The 19,751-nt window shown below is 42.2% G+C and overlaps 1 protein-coding gene across 1 annotated transcript in view; it reads left to right on the plus strand.

Moving 5' to 3' along the window:
• The window catches only part of UPK1B (uroplakin 1B), a 30,558-nt gene extending 17,326 nt beyond the window's left edge, over positions 1-13,232 (plus strand). Inside the window, exons 4-8 of the mRNA XM_045850786.1 lie at positions 62-136; positions 833-955; positions 2,862-3,041; positions 8,921-9,004; positions 12,331-13,232. Of these exons, the coding sequence (XP_045706742.1) occupies positions 62-136; positions 833-955; positions 2,862-3,041; positions 8,921-9,004; positions 12,331-12,381 (513 nt within the window). The 3' untranslated portion in view covers positions 12,382-13,232. The remainder of the gene's footprint in view (positions 1-61; positions 137-832; positions 956-2,861; positions 3,042-8,920; positions 9,005-12,330) is intronic.
• Positions 13,233-19,751: the final 6,519 nt, after the last annotated feature.

The raw sequence follows: 19,751 nt of genomic DNA on the forward strand, positions 1-19,751 counted from the left end.
AAAAAAGCTTCCCTTGGAGATAAATGTAACTCCTGTTTTAAAAAAATTGTTTCCCTTCCAGTATTTCATCCTGATGTTTATTGTGTATGGCTTTGAAGTGGCATCTTGTATCACAGCAGCAACACAGAGAGACTTTGTGAGTACCATCCCAGAAGCACAGAGTGAAATAATCATATGAGCCATCATTACCATTATAATAAGATAATAGCTAACACGTATTAAGTTCTTACTCCGTACCAGGCACCCTAATATGCACATTAATAATAAATATATAATTTTACTCAATCCTAATAATAACCCTATGAAATAGGTATTATGACTATTGCCATTTTATGGATGATAAAAAGGAGACCTAACAAGGTAAAGTGACTTGTCCAAGGTTACACAGCTGGTAAGGGAAGGGGAGATTCCTGAGTCCAGGCAGTGTGACGTCCAGGGCTCCAGCTTGTAATCCCTGTGCTCTTCACCACTTTGCCATGGCCACTGGTTCCCCAAAAGGATAATCAACAGTCCACCACATCTAAGACTTCTCAATTCAGCATCTTGCTTTCTCTTCTCTTCAAACCCTAGCCTGAGCCACCTGGCAATCAATGCCTGCCCACCCTGTTCTCACAGAGATTTCTTGGAAGATGGGGATTTCTCCTTACATGGGGGACATCAGCCACCCAGAGCAGCCTCATACCTTCCCCAACCCCTAGTCCGTGCCTCTGAGCAGAGTTTGACCCCAGGAGACAGTGTCCAGTGCCCCCAGCAATGGGCCGAGCAAATCACTTTGCCTCCTTGTAGATTAGCAGACTAACTCTCCCTCTTGTGTCCCCTCCTCCCTCCTTAGTTCACACCCAACCTCTTCCTGAAGCAGATGCTGGAGAGGTACCAAAACAACAGCCCCCCAAACAATGATGACCAGTGGAAAAACAATGGAGTCACCAAAACTTGGGACAGACTTATGCTCCAGGTAAGACCTGGGATCATGGGCAGACGCCACTTTGTGCGCAGTCTGTGTGTGACCAGTCTCCAGGGCTGTGTATGTGGGAGTGAAGTCAAAGGGTGGAGGACCACAGCCTCTAAGAGGATTTCCTGCACAAAGGGACTTGACATAGGCTAGTTCATCCATTGCTCTTCTTTACCAGCAGGGGACAGGAGTCATATACATGAGTCAGTGAGACTCCTAGACCTATATTTTGTTTCAAGCCATGATGCTGATTAGCTTGCATGTATAGGGATAATGACATTTTCAAGAAATTTAGATTAAGCACACACTCTGTCTTTTAGAACTCAGGCATCACTTACATTAAAAGAAAAATGTTGCCTCCTCTGTTTCACAGTGAACTCAAATGGCAGTTACCATCCCTGTTGCTTATTTAGCACCTTTCACACTTCCTATGGACGGTCCCATGAAGGATCAAGGACTGTGGGTTGACTTGATGGGTTTTCCCTACTTAGCAATCACACCTCATATCCAAGTTTACCTCAATACCACCACAAGTCCAAATCTTTTAGAATACCCATCATCTCCTGTCTGTTGCTGTATGTACATAAATTCTTATCCCTGGCATACCCCAACTCCCACACTGCCCTTGAGCCCTGCCCCCAGCCCACCCCACCACCCACGTTTCACAGCCTGTCACCTGCAAACTCCCCTGTGGCCTCTGCATCTTCTTTGAACTCTCTCTTTACCCTCTGTCTTCTATAATTTTTGTAATTCACTCTAATATTCCCACTTCAATAACTTTCTTCACCCTATTTGGACCATCAATTCCTCAGCCACTTTTTTTATTTTCTATCATTCTCTTGTTTGCAAGAATTAAGTTCTTCAAATGAGAATGTGAATGTTCACACAGTTGAAAGTCCACTAACCGACCTTTTAAAGCTCAGTCTGAAATAAGCTTGGCTCGAACTTAACCATTTTTTCCCAAAATGCTCAGGTCCAAATACAGGATGATTATTTTCGTTTCTAAGATATTTCCCATAATCCAGTAGCATAAACAGGTATGCTTTAAAGATAGTTGATTTATCATACACTTTGTTTGAATATATTTACTCTAAATGTTGAGAGATGCCCATAGTTTCAATTTCTTTCCTTGAAATATTCTAGCAGAATTTATAAAAAGGCAGGAAAGCTATATGAATTGTGTTTTTTCTTCTACCTTCAATCCTATCCAGAATGTAAGGACATTAGCTGTGTGTTAATTGTTCCTTCTTATGTGGAGGCATAGTTGTGTGTTACAAGATTTAGATTATTTTTCCAGTTTATTTTCTTTCATCATAAAAGTAATGCATAATCACTATAGAAAATGTTCAAGCTGTAAAAAAGGAAAACAAAAAGTATTATTCATAATTTATCACTAGAAATTTTAATTTTCTGATTCTCGATTTGCTCATATGTAATATGAGACTAAGTGTGCCTCTCTCACATTGTTGTATCAAGATATTAGTATTTCTTAAGCATTAGTATTTACTGAGGGTTTGCTGTGACCTCAGCAGCATACTATACTTGTTAAGTGTATTAATAACTAATTTAATCCTCACAACAACTGTATGGGGTAGGTACTTTATTAATCCCAATTTTACAGTTAAGGAACACTTTTTAAAGGACAAAAAGCAATTAAGGAAATTGAGACTTAGAGAGTTTCAATAACTTGTCAAAGGTTACAGAGCTCATTACTGGTTTGTAAAATAATAAGTTACAAACTCTAAAATGTAAGTTATCAATACCTTCAGCTCTCACTGGGGTATTTTTAGTGAATGTACACTATGGTACATTTTTTGTATGTTCACTTTCCATAAAAATCTCAGTGGCTACATTGATGGGTGTAATGAGGGCCACAGGATAAAATTTTGTGTTTCTCATCTGCCGACAGGACAGATGCTGCGGTGTGAACGGTCCATCAGACTGGCAGAAATATACGTCTGCCTTCCGGACTGAGAATAACGATGCTGACTATCCCTGGCCTCGTCAGTGCTGTGTTATGAACAAGCTGAAAGAACCTCTCAACGTGGAGGCCTGCAAACTAGGAGTGCCTGGTTATTACCACAGTCAGGTGAGTCCTTTCCCTGCAAGGCCTGCCAGAAGTTCCTTCGGTGCTTCATGAAAAGCATACTAGTTAACTATAGATAATGGTGTCTCAATAAGGAACTCTGCATCCTTTTTCCTATCGCTTATATTAATTGTTTTCTTCTCTGTTTGTGAATGCTAACATAGTGAAATGTGAATGCTAACCTAGGGCTGATCTGAGAAATTTTAATAAAATTAACAGGACATGAGAATAGTAATAGCAAAGTCCAACTTTATTTAAATGAAAATAATCTGTACAATGTATAGAATTGGTATCTCAAAAAAAATCTATTTTTGTAAAATGTGAATTGGAAGGAACAATATGAAAAAAGAAGTTTTGCCACTTCCAAAGCAATGGTGATTGCTAAGGGTAAGTGCAGTAATTATATATCCACATTCCTTATTCAGTAATAATGTAGGATAGTCTTAATAAAATATTAGGATAATGATTTGGGTAGAAGGTAATTTACATACAGATGGTTTTTTAAAAAATGTCTCCAGCCTAATGAGGATGATATAATGATGATGAAAAGTAACAATTACTGAGTACTTAAAATGCCAGAAACTACTCCTAGTGCCATACATACATATTAACTCATTTAGTGCTCAAAGCCGGGTGCCAGTACAATCCCTATTTTATGAATAAGGAACTGAAATACAGAGGTTCCAATAAATACCTTGCCCAAGGTCTTGCAGCTCGTAAAGAGCAGGGTGAGGCCTCCAGCGCTAGCCCTGTGGCTCCTGAGCCTGAACTCAAAGCTAAAAACAACTTGGAAATACTCCCAAAAGCCCTGAAGAGAATCCTCAACCATGAATGGTTAACCTCTAAAATGCTGAGCACTGCTTTGCAAGTAACCACTTTGAGGAAAGCTGCTTGTGTGCCTACTCATTAAATAATCAAGAAACATCAGCCTTTTTAGTCTTGGAGAGAATAATACAAAGTGTGCTTCCAGAATGAAGGGCATAGCACCGCTGACCATCCAGCCACGCCTGGACAGATGCCTGGGCTAGGATCAGGTTGCATTCATCTAGAAAAGGAAAACACAGAGTATTTTGCAGAGTTGTTCAAATGAACCCTCATTTAGCTTTTCAGCAACATTGTTTTTGAATTATTTGAATCAGTCATATTTACACAGCTATAAAAAATTAAATGCATGGCCTACAATTATAATGTGCAATATAATTGTCACTCTCAGGAGTCATAAAATGCTTTCAGTATTTCAGCCCTGGAACTGGCCCAGGCAGACATATCTTGATTGGACTGTAATTGCAAACAAACCGTATGATCTCTTTGAAAGAGACAAAAAGAGTGTCGCAGGTTCGATTCCCAGTCAGGGTACATGCCCGGGTTGCAGGCCATGACCCCCAGCAACCGCACATTGATGTTTCTCTCTCTATCTCCCATCCTTCCCTCTCTAAAAATAAATAAATAAAATCTTAAAAACAATAAAAAAGAACATCATAATTAAAAAAATTAAAAAGAAAAAAGGAAGGAAGGAAGGAAGGAAGGAAGGAACAAAAAGGATGTTTGCTTTCAGATAATCACTTTATCTCACAGCAATGCTATTATATTCTAATAATGAGGGATCACTACACCTGTTTTTACAACCCTTCTGGAACCAGCCCATGCACTTCCTTGGCCTCACCTTGTCCTTAACATTTCCACCTCCACTCCCCACCAGCTGCACCACAACTACAAACCTGTTATCACTCAACCCACTCCACAGTCAAGTTCCTGAATTCTGAAATTCTTCCTTTTGTCCCCGATTCCCTGTGTTCCTAACTTCTCAGTCTCACTCATTCTTCACCCTCAGCATAATCTCTTATGTATTAAATCCTCTCCCCATCTCTGTTCCCCAAATTCTTACACATCACCATTCTTCTAAGTTAGAGGGCCTGCTATTTTTCCTATAGCAATCCTGCTCCACAAAGCAAAACAAGCCACCCCACAACCTCATACGCTTCATGTCTATTATTGCAGTTGCCACCTTGAACTAAATTGTAATTACTTGTTTGCACGTCTGTTTTTTCTATTAGTCTACTTGAGGGCCGTGCATTATTTAGTTCTGTATTTTCAACACTTAGCATAATGCCTGGCACAAAGCAGGCATTGATAAATGTTTGGTGGGTGGGCAAATTAAAAGATGAATGGCTCTCTTTTTTGTGTTCATATTGTAGCTTTTCAAGATCTGCATTGTACAAATGAATGCTAACAAAATTAGGGAAGTCATCATAAGTGTGGTAATATAGAAATTGCCCACAGTCATACACAGTATTTCAGATGCAGATGTGCATATTCTCATGAGGTCTGACTGGGAAAAGTCCACCCATTGTTAATATCAAAGAGTGGTTTGCACAACATTGATGTAACTTGGCAGCCAAAGAGAATGGACTGGAATGCACGTGCATGAATGACAACTTCATTGTAGTAGTCAGTGGGGGTGGTAGATGCCACTGAGTGAGCATGTGGACTGTGTGGCCATCACAAATGACTGAGCAAGCAGAGCAATAAATCTGTTTCAAATTTTGTGTCAAGTTTGAACATTCCTCTGTGGTAACTATTCAATTGATGCTTAAGGCCACAACTAAGGGCAACTGGTGATTCATCACAACAATGCCCCCACTCATGCATCATGTCTCATGCAGTTTTTTGACAAAACATCAAATCACCCAGGTGACTCAGCCCCACCACAGCCCAGATTTGGCACCCTGTGACTTCTGACTTTTCCCAAAACTAAAATCACCTTTGAAAGGGAAGATATTTCAAACCATTGATGAAATTCAGGAAACAGGGCAGCTGATGGCAATTGGGAGAACTGTGTGAGGTCCCAAGGTTCCTACTTTGAAGAGGACTGAGGCATCATTGTCCTGTGTACAATGTTCTTGTATCTTGTACCTTCTTCAAAAAATGTCTTTATATTTCATACCACATGGCTGGATACCTTCTGGACAGACTTCATACATCATGGTCCATCTGCCCTAGAAATGCAATGTGCAAGTTTTGATCACTACCTTCAGAATGTTATGGTGGATGGAGCTAAGGAAGATCCAGTTAAGCACCACTATAAGAATGAAAAGGCACTAAGTGAGAAGGGAAAACACTGTGTTTTTGTTTGTGAGCTGCATGAGGGCAAGGCCCATTTCTGCCTTATCACAGTTGAGTGCCCAGCCCAGGGCCTGGCGCCTGACATAAGTGGGCTCATACATATTATTGGACAAATGACCACCTCCCAGGATTGTCGGATAAAGTGAATAATGGATACAGGAGTGTTTGTGAATGATCAACTGTGTCATATGCAATACTGTTGTATCATTATGTCACATCATGTTTCATTCATTCTATCAATGTTTATTAGGTGGCTACTTTGTGCTAGGCACTTGTTCTAGAGAGTCTAAAGATTCAAAAACAAACAGGGCAGAACCCCTGTCCTCTTAGCAGTCTGGCTCCAGAGCCCAGGCTCAAAGTCAAGAAAGAACATGAAAATAGTCCCAAAAAGCCCTGAAGAGACAGATGACAAATCACCAAATACGTGATAAATTGCAGGTAGTGATGAATGCCATGACAGAAATAAAGCAGGATATGTTTATAGAGAATCGTGGGGAAAAGGGTATTTGTCTCTACCATGGTCAGGAAAGGCATTGTTGAAATGATATTTGCACAGAGTTCTGAATTAGGTGAGAAAATAAGCACCTCACTTAGAGAAGATTGGGGAAGAGGGTTCTAAATGAAGGAGGCAGCAAGTGCAAAGGCCCTCAAGGAAGAGCATTCTTAGCTTTTTGGAGGAACATTGAGGACATCAATATGGCAAAGCCATGTGGCAAGGCCAGAATGAGTGAAGGAAGAGTGGAAGGCTGGGATGGGTCTAGATCTTGTAGGGACTGAAGCTTACAAAATTTGTAGAGAGGGGTCCTCCTTAGGAAAAACAATGAAAAATATGCACACAAAGTTAGGTACATGGCTTCCCTGGCCAGTGTGGCTCAGTGAGTTGGGCATCATCCTGAAAAGCAGAAGGTCTCCAGTTTTGATTCCTGGTCAGGGCACATGCTTGGGTTTTAGGCCAGGTCCAGTTGGGGGCATGCAAGAGGCAACCTATCAATGTTTCTCTTCCTGTCTTTCTCCCTCCCTTCCCCTCTCTAAAAATAAATAAGTGCCCTGGCTGGCGTAGCTCAGTGGATTGAGCGCAGGCTGCGAACCAAAGTGTCGCAGGTTCGATTCCCAGTCAGGGTACATGCCTGGGTTGCAGGCCATGACCCCCAGCAACCGCATATTGATGTTTCTCTCTCTCTCTTTCTCCCTCCCTTCCCTCTCTAAAAATAAATTTTAAAAATCTTTAAAAAAATAAAAATAAGCAAAATCATTTTTTAAAGTTAAAAAAATAAAAAATTAGGTACAGGACTTTGAAATGGTCTTGCAAACAGCAGCCCTGAAGCTCAAGCTCATTAGCTTTACAGTGACATAGCCTCTGGCAGTGAAGCTGGGATCTTAGGGAGAGGCAGGGCCATATCACACAGGGCCTGTAGGTCATTGTGAGGGCTCAGGATATCATTTTAAGGATGATGGGAAGCCACTGGAGGGTTTGGAGCAGGGAAGTGAAGTGATCTGACTCCTGTTTTACAAGGATCCCTCTGGCATCGTATGAATATTAGTAGAGAGCCAAGAGTGGACACGGGCCCACGGGAGACAAGTTAGATGGCTCTTGTAGTAATCCTGGAGTGAGGAGGACATGGTAGACCAACATGGTAGTGGGAATCAATTCATGTTTGGATTTGAGATATATTGTAAAAGTGGACCCAAAAGAATTATATATGATGTCAAATAAGAGAAAAACAATTTAGGGTAATTCCAAGATTTTTCATCTGAGCATCTAGGTGAATGGAGATGCCTGTAACATAGATGGAGAAGGATGAATTGGGGAGAAATCAAGGCATTGCAAGGCAGGGCATGCCAGTGGATTAACAAGGGACTGAGGCAGAACAGACTGAGCCTCAAGTGGCCACCTGTAGCCGCTGGGCAGGGCCTAAACTTCAAGGTCAGCCTGTTGAGAACATTTTCCTGTGAACCTCTGTGGTTCAGGGAACCAGCCTGTTTTTTGCATTTCCTAGGCATTCCCTGTGATTCCCAGGGCTCTAGAGAAGGTCACCAGAAAGTAGGTCTAGCCCTACACATGTCTATCACATCAGCGCTTCGCATAGTGACTAGAACAGAGTGTGCCGTATAAAAGCGTACTGGGTTGTGGCATGCATGAATGAATAACTGGATGGATAAAATGAATCACACTTTTGCACACACACTGAGACTCTTCAGAGTCCCACTGGAACAATAAAGAGATATGTTAAAATATGACATCAAATTAAAATTTAGAAAGCATGGTATAGGGGTTCCTTCAATGATTAAAAAAAAATCCCTCTGGTTTTTATAGACCAGAAGCACCTTGATTCAAAAACAAACCAAAAGTAACTCTGCCCTCAAACAAATCAGCAATAACATATTTTGGAAAAGAAAAAATGCAAATTTTATTAAGAATATTTTACATTACTCACGTATTCAATATGAAAAAATATTAGGCTAAATAGAAGCACCTTTTTAAAAAAAGCTTTAATTGGAAGTCATTACAAAAAAAATAGTAAGACCTTTGTTAGTTACATTGAATGATAAAGACAAAAACAAAGGTGATATAGAAAAGTTGTCTGACAGAATCATTTCTATTCCCTGGGCAAAGAGCTGTCAATAACTGTTAATAACTGGCATGGGGATGTGGAAATAGCCTAGACTTGGATTCACTTAACAGTCTGCTTCCCCCTGCATCTCTTACATCTCTCTCACTGGGTCCTCTCACACTGACGTGGGATCGCCTACTCCTCCAGGGCTGCTATGAACTGATCTCTGGACCAATGAACCGGCACGCCTGGGGGGTTGCCTGGTTTGGATTTGCCATTCTCTGCTGGACTGTGAGTATTACCTGGCACGTGCGTTATTTCTGAGCAGATGATAATAAGGAGGAAACTTGAGATTGCTCCTGCTTAGCCCAACCACACTAGACTGTCTGGAAATAAAACTTCAGGAAGCTGCTGGCACAGGAGTGAGGCCAGCAGTTTCCCTTGGGAGGTTCCCTGCCAGGGAAAGGATGCACCCTGTTAACCAGATCCTTCTTCTGAGTGGTTGGGATGCACTTGCCTGCTCCCCCAGTTCTCCAAATCTCACTAGCTCATTAGAATGGGTTATCAAAGACTGTCATCTATCTAGATGGCTCTGGCCAGACACTAATTTGCCCATCTCCTTCCAAAGAGCTGCCTCAGCCAGTCTCACCCGTCCTACCGCTCACGTTACTAGATGCACATGCAGCAAGAGGGTGCAGCGGTGGTTCTCCCTGGCTGTGCATCAAAGTCTCCGGTGGGTGGGGAAGGCAAGGTTGAAAAAAGCAAAGCATGCCTGCACCCCAACCTCTTGCAGAGCCCATTTTTAATAAAGTTTTTCCAGATGATTCTAATTTCCTGTCAGGATTCAGAGTTATTGCATTAGGGAAACAGTCCTAAACTTAATTTCAGAACCCCTTCATTCTCTCAAAATACCAAGGTCTTCTAAGAGCTTTTGTCTATGGAGGCTATCTTTATCGACATTTACACTATTGAAAAGTAACACAGAAATTTCAATATACTTACTAATAAATCAGTTGCTTGTTAGCATTAACAACGTATTTTTGTGGAAAAAGTAACTGTTTTCCACCACAGAAAGGTAATGAGAAAAGGAGTAATGAGAAATGTTTCACATTTTTTAAAGCTTCTTCAATGTGTGGCAGAAGAACAGACAGCTGGATTCTCATATTCAGTTTTTCAGTCAATCTGTTATAATATGTTGCTTAGGTTGAAGGATTTGAAGAAAATCCATCCTCACACAGATAAATAGTTGAAAAAACAACAGGAATGTTTCAGTAGCCTTACTTAAAGATAAGTGTGAACATTCTTCTTCGGTATTAGACAAAACTTGACAAGTAATATTTTTAAGGGTTGGCTGCAATACAGAATCTAAAACTGTCAATGAACTTCAGACTCTGTTACATTAGAATACATTACATTGGTTTGTCTTGCACTTGGCATAAATCTTTTACTCATGTACAATTCTATATCATTGTGCATTGGTTATTTGGAAAAATATTGATTCACTGTGTCATGTAATCTTCCAAATGTTGGTCAATTTCTTCATGCAATACCAAGAAATTGCATTCATTGATATTGCCATGTTGGAAGAGAATTTAAGTACTGGGATGCTAGCAAGTTCGTGGTGTCAAATACAAGTTTTATGATTTTGGTTTGAAAGCTCAGATTTATCACTAGCAACAAATATCGTCAGCTGTTTTCCTCAAAATGACAGACTCACTTTACAACTTTCCAAGAAAATGTCTGCAAACATCCAACTCTAAATAACCATAGCTCATCTGTTAGTCATTTTTTTTTTCAAGTAAAAATGGTGTTCCATGAAAAAATAACCAGTTCGGTGCACAACTCAGTCACCTAAGTGCTTTTCCTCAAGACAACCATCCTACTTCCATTTGCAACAAAACCGCTTTAGGGATACTTCCTTTCTGTCAGATGGAATACTAAAAAGATGTGTCCTGAAAGGTCAACATTTAATACAATCAGTGATTCTTACTGTTTCATCAAGGACAATCTCAAGTAAAACTGGCGTTTTGTTCTCCTACAAGCGCATAGCAGTGAAGGATTCGTGTCTCTGCCTTGAATTTTGCTAAGATGCCAACATTTTTTCCTTCCACTGCCTTCACACCATCCGTGCAAATGTGAACATAGCAGAAAGGGCAAATAAAGTCTTGATATTGTTATGTAAATATTCTTTTACTGTAGACCCCTAAAAGGGCTATCAGTTGTTTGTACACCACACTTGAAGAAATGTTGGGATTTGTGCACCTGCAACCTACATAATTTTGTTAACCAATGTCACCTCAGTAAATTCAGTAATTAATTAATTAATTAATTAAATGTTGGGTTTGGGGTGAGAAACTGAGTGAGGCAGGAAGGAAGGGAAAATCAACTCCTTTGAGAGGCTTCTATGAGCCCTCAGTCTACGCTGTCAGGAGCCCCTGAGACACCCTGCACGCACCTCCCGCTGGGAACCACTGCTGTGTGAGGGCTTGTGTCTTCCCAAAGGCTGGCGACCAGTGCCTGGCAGAGCATGCAGTAAGCGCTTAATCCCTATTGAGTGAATGAAAAATGGTAACAGTGAAGTTTCTTTTGTGTCATGCTGGCAGAAATTATATGGGCTAATGTTTAAAGGCTTTTGAGAATCTTAGAACTCCAGATCAGTTGAAATCTTTGATATTGCTACAAGCATCAAATGGTCTGGACTCTGGATCTTGTAAGTCCTCTTGAAGTTCAAAATAGGAAAGGGATCTAGGTCTACTGAAGGCCTGCTACAGAGAAGGCACCATGTCAAATACTCTTAACATTAAATCCCCACAACAGTTGCTAGGTAGGTGGCCAGACATCTTTCTTACAAGGAACAGAGAAATTCAACAGGGTTCCTAAGAACTGTGCTTAAGAAGAGATCTTGGGCAGGTCCAGTTCACTGCTGCTTACAGCTTTCTCATAGTGGTTAAACGGATAAACTCGGAAGCTAACCAACCACCTGGGCTTGACCCCCAGCTTCACCACCTGCTAGTTCTATGGCCTTGTGTAAGTTACGTATCTTCTCTGGGCCTCAGTTTCCTACAGGGTTTTGGAAGCACTAAATTGAGTTATATGTGTAGGTATTAGAACAGGGCCTGATATATAGTAAGTCATCAATAAACATTAGACACTATTATTACTTCATTATCTCATTCAATCTTTCAACTCTGGAATCAGTGAGGATGTCATTATATTACCTTGCAGATGCAGGGAGTGGCTGGCAGATCTGCCACAGAACCCATATATTCTAACCCCTGGCCTGAGGCAAATATCTTGAGTGTCTGGAGGGCAGCTGTTCATCACAAGCACTTTTGGGAAAAGAGAGAGTCCCCTGGGAAGAGAAGTTCATACTAGAAGCAAGAAATTCATATTCCAAAATGACACATACCAGAAGTAGAAATGCAGTAGAGGGTAAGAAGCCCTGACAGGAAGAAGGAAGAACTTTCAAGGGGGTTAGTTGAACATAGAAATGACTGATGTTATTTAGGCAAGAGTACCCTTAAAAATTCATTGTCACAAAGCCTAACATCATTTTTCTCCCAGTATGAGATGTTCCTAAACCAATTCCTTATTAATTTTTTCTTTTTATATTCTAGTTTTGGGTTCTCCTGGGTACCATGTTCTACTGGAGCAGAATTGAATATTAAAAGACAGTGTCCGCCTTCCCCCAGTGACTCTGGATCTGGTGCTGGAACTGCTCTCTCCCGACACTCCACGTGTGTGCCCCCTGGGCACATGTCCTCACTCAAGTTGCCACATCAGTTGGTATGGAGCTCCTTCAGGCTCTCGGACTCCTGAAATTCTCAGCACTGTGTTTTTACCCTGGTCTAGGATTCTACAATATTTTATTGTTTGTTGGAGTGGGAGACTTTGGAAAAGAGGCAATAACTACTCCCATTCCTGTTCACTTTTAATTTGGGGGCATAGAAACATTCACAGGAGCCTGTGTTATCACAGCCAACCAAGTCTATTTGTACACCAAATCTGCCTGTATTTCCCACTACTTTTGAAATGACGCTTTCAAAGGCTTTCATTCATCTCCATTTGTGAAAGAACCAAGGAAAGGTGCCTTTTTTTTCTATGTACCTTTTGCCTTTTGTTCTACGGTAGCTCCCATATATGGACACTCAGGCAATTCTTTTAATGCCACTTTGGGATCCTTTTACTCTCCAGGACAGTGCCCAATCTTCAGTTAACAATGCCCAGTGCCCTCTTGGACATTGTAGACTGTATGTGTTTAGTAACCTCAGCCTCCCATTAATTAAAAGTTTTGGGCTTTTTGGGACAAAGTAGAGGCCTTTTACATGTATTTACCATTCTCAAATGGAAACACCTTTCAAATAGAGGAGAGGCAAGCCAGCTACTAGATAGGTGATTTATGGTGATTTTTGTTTACTGTCAAAAGGTTTCTCTTTTGAACCATGTTTTCATTTGTGGCCCTGAAGAAAGTTCATATAACTCAGCATCTGTCTTATAAATAAAGAGGGCCTTTAATATATTCACTTTCTTTTGTTCTTACCAGTGTCCTAACTGGTCATATGAGTCTAACAAAATGGATTTTCCAATGAATGCAAGAGCTTATTAGGCTCATGGGAATTAAAGTTCAGAAGATGGAAAATGCAATAGGGTGTGGTTTCCTGTTGGACATCAGTAACCCTGCTAGACAGTTAAATGGTTAGAATTTCTACATTTACCTTTACTTTTTGCTCCTACTACGCTGAAGCCCAGCAGTGGTGATGGAGCTGCTGCTTCTCAAATCTTTTTCCTCTCTTGCCCTTGGAAACAAGGGAAGCATCCCTGACTCCAACTACTGAACTGTCTCCTATGAAGAAAATGTACCTGTCACTTCAGGGTTCTACTCCCAGCTGACTCAACCAGAGGGAGTACCCCAATGCCACAGCCCCCCCGACCAGGTTCCTGTGAGTTAGGCTGATGAGAGAGGAACAGAGGGCACACCTCTGCTGTACCCTTGTGGGGCTAAAGGCGCGCATCCTGACGCACAGTTGGCCCGTCCTGCCCCTGTCTCACTTCATTTCTCCAGACACAGCTTGGGTGTCGAGATAAATGACACCTACATTTGGCTGAGAAGGTTCTGTCTGTGTTTTTTAGGAGACAGGAAGAGGCAGAAGAAACTTACTCTGGGCTAAGCTTTGAAATGCCTCTGTCCCACCTCCCCTTACATACACTCCTGTGTCCCGGTGCCTTTTTCTTCCACTGCTAACCAGGTTTTCCATTGTCCTCCTGCTCTCCACTGGCTGAGCAAGTCCTGCCCACCCTGCCTTCCTCTCCAGAGCTTCATGCTTCACATACAAAATTCCATTCTCCTTGTGATTGGATCTCAGCTACATTAAGATAAAACCTTTTGGAAAACTAATTCTTACTAAGGGGTGAGTGACAACTAGTGCCCACCCCCCTTAATCTTCTCTATAGGTTTTTCCTTGATAACAGAAACTGATCTCCAGTTGGTGGAAGCTGAGGCAGCCATGGGAGCAGGAAAGAACTATTATAAGGGAAGATGGCCCACCTGCTGCTCCTTAAATCTTACTACCTGCCTTCTCTGCGAAGAAGTAACTAGAAAGAGAATGAGTCTTCAGTTAGCAGATGCCCCACCCCCTCCAGCTAGCTTCCTACATGGAGCCTCATCCTTCACAGAAGGTGCCAATTCGCCCAAAGATGTATATGGACAGGTTCTACTGCTCCCAAAACCAAATAAGGCTCTGAACCCACCATGTCCGAGCCCCCAACACTTGGGGAGGACACACCTTTCGGCCATGACAGACCTAGGCCCGAGGACTCCCCTACAGAAAATTCAGCCATTTAAGACTTCTGCGTGTCCTGCTATAGGGTCTTCAGTGTAACCTCAGGGCAGTTTGTGCTCTGCCAAGTTCCTGCTTCCATCCCCCTCTGCCTTCCCTGGAAATCCAGTCTTTCCCCTCTTCCCTCCAGGATCTGATATTAGAAGGGGACTCACAGTGAGAACCTAGCCATTGTTCAGGGTGAGGCCCAGGCCCAGCCTCACCAGAACCACCTCCAGCTCCACCAGACCAGGGAGGGGGAAAGAGAGCTGGAGAGCCCAGATGCTAGCAGGTTGCTGGGTTTAAGACATGTCCACACAAAGCCATCTTATGAAACCTCCCACTTCAAGTCTGTCCTCCTGCTTATCAGGTGGGCAAGGAAAAATGATTACCTAACACCAGACATGTGTCAGACTAACTCTTGGGTAAGTTTTACCTGATTGCAACACCAGAGGGGTCATTCTGCTCTCTTGATTGGCCATTCCCTCTGCAGCTTGCTACCAGGCTCCCAGCAGGCTGTTTACACTGAGCATTAGAAAGCCCGCTGCTCATATTTTCAGCTCTGTAGCTTTTCTTTTTATCCCCATCAGCTATAATAAATAGGAACTGCTTCTTTCCCTAAGCAGCAGATCAGGTACTCTCTGGATACCAATCAAGAAAAGAAGGAATAATAATAACCATGAGAATTTGAAAATCTAATCTCCTCTCTCTTCTACCCCAATCCCAGCCAAACTGATTGACCAGCTGGGCTACGGTTAAGGGATTGGAAACTGAGCTTGTTTCTCATTTCTATTGACTGAACAATTTCCTTTCTCCTTCTGTATCCAGTATTTCCTCTAGTTTCTCTCCCCTGCTTCACCTCATTCAGACCCTTATCACATCCTGTACCAGGACTAAATCAAAGAAGAAACCCAAAGGAGTTGTAAGCTATTGAGTTTGCTTTCATGTGTGACATGTTTATAATTCGGATCAAGTGCCCACATCCAATGAGGAGATCCAAAAACGGCTTGGGAAAAGGCAGCATTCCTGAGAAATGCATTGTTCCCAGATCCTTCCCCAACCCTCCCCACCCCCAGGCCCCAGCGCTCCCAAACACACACACCCGAGGGAGACAAACAGCCAAGTCCAGGTGTTAAAGAGAAATGGTGCCATCATGCCCTGCTTTCTAGTGGCCTCTACTCCGATTTGAAAAGGAAAAAAAGAGAAGCCCCTGACCTTCGGAAGCTAGACTGGCACTCACAACGAGGCCATGCTATTCTCCTATTAGACATAAACAATCTCATAGAATCCCAACCTCAGATAAGGTTACTCTGTGACCAAGATAAAAAGAGGCAAAGCAAAGCCACTTTACAATTCTAAGCACAGACAAAAAAAGGCCACTGTGCCACCCACAAAACACCAAACACACCCTTTCCTAGCTAGAACGAGTGGCTGCTATGTGTTCACCCATTACAGCTTTATTTCCCTGCTAGTCCTTCCCTATGGATAAAATGTATGGAGATGCAGTCACAGAACTGTCCCCACCTTCTGACGGGATCCCATAGAAAGCACTTCTTGCATCCTCAGAACCTCCTCAAGTGACCCAACACAAACCCAAATGCTATCATAGATTCTTTGTAACTCCTTTTTCCTGAGATACCTCATAGTTCCCCATGGTATGTTCTCAGTCACTGCAATGAAGCATAATCCCACTTTATTTATCTGCAGATGTATTCCTGAGGGGCCTCTGGTTGAAGGACATGACACCCTCCAAATGTTTGCCCATCCTATTTCCTATCTTTGTGTGTTTGTCTGTGACCACGAAATGGTTAAGAACATGAGCTTTGGAGTCAGATACCTGGCTTCAAACTGCAGCTCTGCATGACTCTGGCAGGTCACCTGACCTTTCAGAAACTGCTTCAGGAAACCTTGTCTGTCCTCACGTGGAACTGGGAGAATTCAGCAACACATGCAGTGTGCATTAGAATAGTTAACAACCTGTAAGAAATACCATAGGAAATTATAACATAAATCTGGTCCAAAGAACTCTGCTTGGACCGTAATCCCTGGGAACATGCCAACCAATGTCATCTTGCTTCAATTTATTGCAATAACTTTAATGACTGAATATTTTGGTCCAAATCAACTGGCCCTCAAACAACAGCTATGAGTAATAGCTTTCCAGCAGAACTCCTACTCCATAGTGGAAGAATGTACTAGGGTCATCAAGATAAGGCATTTTAATGGATACATCTCAGGTTGTGTATTATTTTTAGCTACAAATGATATCTCTGCCTGTGCTGCCTTCACAGAGAAACCTCACAATATCCTGACAATAGGACATTCCAAGGGATTCGGGGAGATCAAGATATTGGAGTCAAGAGACCCTCTTACTGATTTTGGGAAGTTATTTAACTTGAATGTTTTCTCTTTGCAGTATGTATAGTACCTACAGGGCTATTGGAAAGTTAAAATGAAAAACACAGGGAAATTGACTAATAAGAAGCAGGCATTCAATTATTGTTATGCCCTATCCTTTACAACCTCTCCCCCAAGGTCCAAAATTACACAAATACCCCCGAGACATGCAGGCAGGGTTCAATTTTATTTGCATTTCAACTTCAATGGTTGTCAATGGAATGGTGAAGACTCTGCCTGTACAAGTATTCCCCCTGGGGGTGGGTCCTCTCAGCCCTTTTGAGACCTATCAGACCTTCTCAAGGGGGCAACAACTTACATATACAAGGAACTAAGAAATAGACTTTTAAAAAGAAGTTTTAGAATGCGACTGGCAAAAAAGAAATTATGAAATGTGCCTATCTTATGGGGCGTATTCATGGCTTTTCACAGGGACTGTATATGTGCAGGATGTGGGGAAAGTGGAGGTTTCAAGTCTGGCAGAAAAGGTTTCAACTCACCTAAGAGCATTCACAGAGCATTTTGGGGCCCCCAGGAAACGAGTCTGATAGGAGCTTGAGTGGAAGTGAGGGCACTAGGGGCCAAAACACCAGGTGGGATGTCTGGGGGAAAGCTCAAAGACCAAATGAGAATGGAACATACTCTTTAAGGCCCAGAAGTACCGACCTTCTCCAGGAGCTAGGACGGGGATTTAGATTCAGAAAAACTACCTCAAAGAATGAGAGACACCAGGTGAAGGAATTATTGGGTAATGATCTTTGTAGTCAGAAGACCTGAGTCTGTGCCCCAAGTTTGCCACTTACTAGCCATGGGACTTCTGGCAAGCACCCCACCTGTTTTCAGCCTCCACTTCCTCAATCTACCCTTCTTATCTCAGGATTCTACAGGACCAATAAAGTACATGTAAAAACACTGCAGGCCATAGAGTGCTATAAGTGGTAGTAAGGAAATTAACCAATAAAAATTTCAAAGTAGCACAGCCTTCATGCGAAGTATGGTGGTATCCAAACAGACTGCACCCATATGATCCTTAGCAATGCTGGTAGGTGTATCTACAACAGGCAAACAACTTGTCCTCTTAGTGGCAGTTGACAATAAAAAATACACAGGGCAGGAATTATAGGAAAGCTCAGTTCCTCGGAGACCAACCTCTCCTGCCCAGCTGTGACGGGGTGGCAGGATGGCAGCCATCAAGCAGGTGGCCACCTGCCTCCAGCCGGTCACTGGGCCTCAATTTTTAGTGCAGGTAAAATGGCACAGTGGCAAAATAAACATCTTAAAAATTATTTTCTGCCTCAAGAAGTTTCGTAATGAGTCATTTAAATGACTGTACCTTATCTGGGTTGAAAGAATTATCTGAAGAATAGTAATAGGCATAGTACAGTGATTACTAGCATTTTGAAAAATGCAGATGGCTTGTTAATAGCTGAAAATACAAGGGATTTTCCACATGGTAGTAACTGTATTTCACTTCCATTGAATGAGAAACGGAGTTCTCAAATATAGGTCCCCGACTTCCTTATACACACGATTCTCTTGCTTTACCTTCCCCAACCATGTGGGACCCACAGACTCCAGAATGGGGACCCCCTGGCATGGGCTGTTGGCCATTACGGTAGTTCAGCATGCATGTTGTTGTATTTAAGAAAATTGGAATAGAATGCTAAAGAAAGATTCTGCAGGAGAGAGAAGAGCAAGAGAGGGAAAATATGAAACCCATCCATTCTTTCTGTGTTAATAAAGAAAAATATATAGCCCTGGCTGGCGTAGCTCAGTGGATTGAGCGCGGGCTGGGAACCAAAGTGTCCCAGGTTCGATTCCCAGCCAGGGTACATTCCTGGGTTGCAGGCCATGACCCCCAGCAACCGCACATTGATGTTTCTCTCTCTCTCTCTCTCTCTCTCCCTCTTCCCCTTCCCTCTCTAAAAATAAATAAATTATTTAAAAAAAAGAAAAAGAAAAATATAAAGTTTTTACTTGTTCTTACTGAGTTAAAGGTAAACCAGGCCAGCCCTAGGTAAACCTATCATGTCTATAAAATGTATTTTCCTTTCATCCAGATTCTCCTCTACTTGGCTGATGATTGCTGTCTTTCTTGGGAGCCCATTTCCTCCCTCTTCCTTCTTGGGAAGGATATTATTTACACCTTCTGGCTGACACTCATTCATGGTCAAATTTTAAAAAGTGTCATAATAATGATGGACAGAGACCCTAAGGCATGGTGGTGTAGTAATCGTTTAAGAACATCCATATCTGCATTATATATGTGTCCATTCACCTACACAAACAAAATACTTTTTTGTTCTCTTGACTCAGTATTCATCTCCTATTACCTTCCTTAGAGTATCCTTCCACATCCCAGCCCACTCCCCAGGAAGCTCAGCAGTACTGGTGGCTTGCTTCTCTCCCAAATCACTGCCACTACTCAAATCCCTGCCATGGTCACACCTTCCTTCCAAATGAAGGGCTTTCCAAGCCCTGAGTTCCATCCCTTCCTGTCCTATGCCCAACCAGCTGTGTCCCTTTGGCCAACCCTGCTGCACCCACTGCCCATAATAAGAAAGGAACAGAAGACAATATAAAGAACAAAACTGCAATGTGACCCAGGAAACCAGAGACGGAGGTACCGGCCACAGCCTGGAGCTGGTTATACAAGGCGGATGTACAGAGGAAGAGCAGGAGAGAGGCACAGAAGGATGAAGAAGAGAGGGAACAGGAGGGCTCGGTCTCCTTTTTGTTTTTAAGCTGTTTAGGACTACGGATACTGAAATAAACATACCTGTAGGCCTCACACAATAGTAAAAAACAAGATTGAGCACCCAAAG

Source organism: Phyllostomus hastatus, unplaced genomic scaffold (assembly GCF_019186645.2).
Source record: "Phyllostomus hastatus isolate PE091 unplaced genomic scaffold, TTU_PhHast_1.1 phas_contig_86, whole genome shotgun sequence".
NCBI lineage: Eukaryota > Metazoa > Chordata > Mammalia > Chiroptera > Phyllostomidae > Phyllostomus > Phyllostomus hastatus.